This window comes from Camellia sinensis, unplaced genomic scaffold, assembly GCF_055761805.1.
Source record: "Camellia sinensis isolate YWXY unplaced genomic scaffold, ASM5576180v1 Unanchor14, whole genome shotgun sequence".
Lineage (NCBI taxonomy): Eukaryota > Viridiplantae > Streptophyta > Magnoliopsida > Ericales > Theaceae > Camellia > Camellia sinensis.
Genome location: NW_028129020.1, coordinates 5,886,525 through 5,890,816, shown reverse-complemented (window position 1 = coordinate 5,890,816; position 4,292 = coordinate 5,886,525). Strand labels below are relative to the sequence as shown.

At 37.4% G+C, this 4,292-nt stretch overlaps 1 protein-coding gene across 1 annotated transcript; it reads left to right on the top strand.

Annotated features, from left to right (window-relative positions):
• The first annotated feature begins 635 nt into the window (after positions 1 to 635).
• LOC145814959 (transcription factor TCP7-like) lies at positions 636 to 2,726 on the top strand. Its single transcript, XM_082911921.1, has one exon. The coding sequence runs from the start codon at positions 960 to 962 to the stop codon at positions 1,722 to 1,724; it is 765 nt and encodes a 254-aa protein (XP_082768047.1). The 5' UTR covers positions 636 to 959; the 3' UTR covers positions 1,725 to 2,726.
• Positions 2,727 to 4,292: the final 1,566 nt, after the last annotated feature.

Here is a 4,292-nt window from a genome sequence, read left to right as displayed (position 1 = left end):
ATTTAATACACATATTATTTATACTATTTTATTTATTATATATATATATACACTTAACACATCCATTGCACCACACTCACTCTCTAAAATTAACAAACTTTTAACATACCTTAACACATATTTTTGGGCCCCACTTTTATTATTTTTTGTCATATAACGCATATTTTAACAAACAATTTCAGCTATTCCATTGTGGATGCCCTTAGTCTGTTATTTTATTTTTTGTTGTCTTAAAACATTAGTCTTTTTCCAAAAATTAATGATTAAAATAATATGAATTTGGAAAATGTTTGAGGGCCCTAATTTCTGTTGCTCAAATAGCTCAAATTTGTCAAAACAACGTCGTTTTGGCGATTTTGATGTTGTTTTGTACTCAAAACGACGTCGTTTTGGCAAATTCGAGCCATTTGAGCCACAGAAATTAGGGCCCTCTATCATTGTTGTATGAATTTTATATTTATCCTTCTTTTAAATTTATTAAGAATACAAAAAAATATAATTATAACAATTGATACTTTTAAAATATAATAATTATATTATTAGAAGAAAGAAAAAAAAAATTAAATTTCTTAAGAAGGACTATTGTTTTGGGAAGGAGAGAAATAATGGTATATTTGAGGGGGAATGTGTAATTAACCCAGAAGAAGAAAGAGAGAGTAGAGAGAGAGAGAATGAGCTGTGTTGGTGTAAGTATTTAGTAGTAATAAGTGGGACCCACCACCCATGTGCCCTCCTCCTGTCTCCACCAGCTCCTGCCGCTCAATGATTAGAGCTCTGTTTCCCACCCCCTCCTCCTCCTCTCTACCACTCTCTCTCTCTCTCTCTCTCTAACACTCTCACACCCAATACACTTCCATCCATAGCTGCAAACGCTTATATCCAAATAATATCAGTTTGATCTCTTTGCTTATCTCTGTTTACAACCCCTTCTCTCCAATAAAATTGGTTGAAGAAGACCCATGTCAACTTCAGACGGAGCAGCCAACGGCGTAATTAACGGCGCAATTATTGAGCAGCAACGCCTCCAGCCGCCTGGAAACGGCGCTCTATCTGTCAAGAAGCCGCCGGCGAAAGACCGACACAGCAAAGTCGACGGCCGAGGGCGCCGCATACGCATGCCGATCATCTGCGCCGCCAGGGTCTTCCAGCTCACTCGCGAGCTGGGCCACAAGTCCGACGGCCAGACCATCGAGTGGCTACTCCGCCAAGCCGAGCCATCTATCATCGCCGCCACCGGCACCGGCACAACTCCGGCAAGCTTCTCCACCGTCTCAGTCTCCGTCAGAAACTCCTCCAATTCCTCAATCTCCGCCGCGCTCGATCAGAAGCCATCTCAGCCGTTGATCACTCCGACGCCGTTTATCCTCGGGAAGCGACTCCGCTCCGACGATGATTCTGTCGACGGCGGCGGCAAAGACGACGTTGCCGCGGCCGCTGCAGTAGTGGGCCCAGCCGGTGGCTTCTGGGCTCTACCGGCTCGGCCGGACTTCGGCCAGGTATGGAGTTTCGCGGCGGCGCCACCGGAGATGGTGGTTCCTTCACCGGCCATGGCGTCGCAGGCTTCGTTTTCTGGAAGGTTCCTTCAGCAACAACCTATGGGGGAAGCTTCGGCTGCCAGGGTTGGGAATTATCTCCCGATAGCTCAGGGGCATCTCAATTTGCTCGCTTCGTTGTCTGGTGCACCATCGGGGTCTTCGGGAAGGAGAGAAGATGATCAGCGCTAAGCTTGAAATGAATTGAAATTTGGGTGATTGTTGTTGATATATGTGTATGTCGTTTTAATTTGTATGTGTGAAGATATGAGAAATTTGTTAGTAATCTAGGGTTAGGGTTTTAGGTTTTCAGTGAGTGTTTTTGGGGGGAGGGGGAATAATTAGGGTTTGTGCAACTTGACCTATTAGATTTTAGGGTTTTACCGCTTCGTTTCAATGCATTCTATCACTAGGGTTTTTAGAGTCCATTTGTTTAAGTCTTGGGTCTTTTTGGAGGAGAGGGGGAGAGAACGATGAATTCATGACTGAATTTGGGAGGAATTTTCAGAAATTTGGCTCAAATTGATGTTGGATTTTGGGAATTGGTACAATCCATGAAGGTGGGTTATTTTGAGAAACTAGGGCTTTTGTTTCAAATGGACATTTTGCTCTCTGTTTCTGGCGAAACCACGGTTGGTTTCCTCTGAATTGAGTTTGTGGCATGTTGAAAAATGATGATTGTGAATTGGGTTTGAAGAATTGTTCAAAGTATCCAACTTGATTGCTGTAGAGACATCCAATTTCTCTGTAATTTGGTCTTTAAGCTTGGTAATTGCATTATAATTAAGATGCTGAATGATGGGTTCTTGGAAGTGATAATGCTAGCTTTGTTGGGATGAGCTTATTTGCAAAGATGATTAGATATTGTGCTTTATATACTGCAAGTTTTGGGTAATTGGCAGAGAGGTTTATGGATGCTTTTAGTTTCTGCGCTCGCTTTGGTACTGTGGCAAATTGTTTGTTGCTCTCTCTTCCGCTTTTGCTGTCTAAGTATGTAGAATGCTCTCAAAGAGGCTGCTGTGTGATGAATGGAAAGGGCTTCGGTTCTTCTCCGTAAGATCTATGTCTTGAATTTTTATGGGTATTTATCATAGACATTTCTTATATTTGTCTGCGTGAAAATAATTTGTATGTAAGTGGATTGTTTTTGGGTGACTATGGTGTGAATAAAAAGCCCACCTGTTTTCTCATTCACTGCTCAAATCTTTCATTTGTGTGCCATTTCCTTCTGCTTATTGTACATATAAACCTATTTAGTGACACATTATTATGTTTGTTTGAGTTGACTGGTACTCTTTTTGCAGTTTATCCCTTGTTCAGTGATTATTGGAATATGTTGATCCTATCAGTTTCTTTGTGCTTTGTGTAGTTTTGATCATCGTAGTGATGTCTTATATTAGGGAATATTTCTACATTTCTTGCCAATAATCAATAAACTAAACTACTGCTTTATAATCCTTCGTTGCGACAATTGAGTACTATAATGGTTGGTTATCATTTTATGAACAACTCAAGAGTTATTTGAACTAAAACTGCATTGTTTTCATTTTGGTATATTTTAATTATCTTTCAGGGATAGGTTGGGTTTTCCTTGAATGGAGGTAAGGAGTGTGTATCCAGTCAGAATTATTCGGTGTGGTTGGTTTCAATTTTTTAAAAATTGAGTTTTTTATTTTTTCATATTTTTTTTATTTTTAGTGAATATTTTTAAAATTTTAAATAATTTTTTTATTTTTTTAGATGCACCTTAAATGTATTTAAATAGTAAAATATTTGTGAATATTTTAAAAAATTAATAAATACACAAAAATATGAAAAATGTATTGAATTTTTATATATGTTTTTGTATTTTTGGTATTTAGTAAATTTTTTTAAGATTTTCTTCACAAATATTATACTTTTTAAATGTATTTATGTTATCAATAATGTTTGAGAGTTCTAATTTAAGAGCTCTAATGGTAGGTCTTACATGATGATGTGATGTTTTAGTTTGCTTTTTTTTTCTTTTTTTTTCTTTTCTTTTTTTTATTTTTGCTTGACACCTCACTAGAGCTCTGTTATTAGAGTTCTCTATCACTACCCAAAACGAAAAAAGTAAAATTTTCTGAAAAGTAAATAAAAAGTAAAATTTTCTGAAAAGTAAATGCTGAAAACTGAAACTGAATAGAGTGATTGATGTTCTTTTTGTTTTGTGATTGTAACAATTGAATGCTCTACTGTTTAACTATATTTTCCTTTGAAAACGGAAATGAAAGTCTATCAGGGTTAACAACATTCTCTTTGAAAGAATTTGAAACTGCTTCTGCCTTCTATTCGGTGCAGTCTGCTATATTTCTTCTTATTTCTGTTTTACATCTTTCCTGAATTTGAATTTGAAATTGATTTGAGCATTAAAGAGTAGGTAACCCACTTTCCTGACTTCATTTCTATTGCATTCTATCTCATATAATCACATTCTGTTATGCAATATTTGAGAATTACAGTCAATACCTCATCAGTGGTAGGTCCGGGAGAGCGGTGGATTTCTAGTTTGCTTTCCAGAAACACAGGCATTAGTTTACTTCTGGTAGCTCATACATGCTCAAAGCCTACTCTGCATAGTATAGAGTTTGTATATTACCAATTCAATCCAAGTTTTCTGGTTGGTAAGGTGACATTTATTTGAGATGTTGAGAGCATTTGGTCCTTTTGTTTGTTTCATTGGTGGCAACTCATTTTCTCTTGACTTATTGTGAATGTTTTCTTCTTCATTTTTTGCCG

Excerpts from the sequence above, each read along its gene's own strand:
- LOC145814959 (XM_082911921.1), top strand. The coding sequence starts at position 960 with ATGTCAACTTCAGACGGAGCAGCCAACGGCGTAATTAACGGCGCAATT.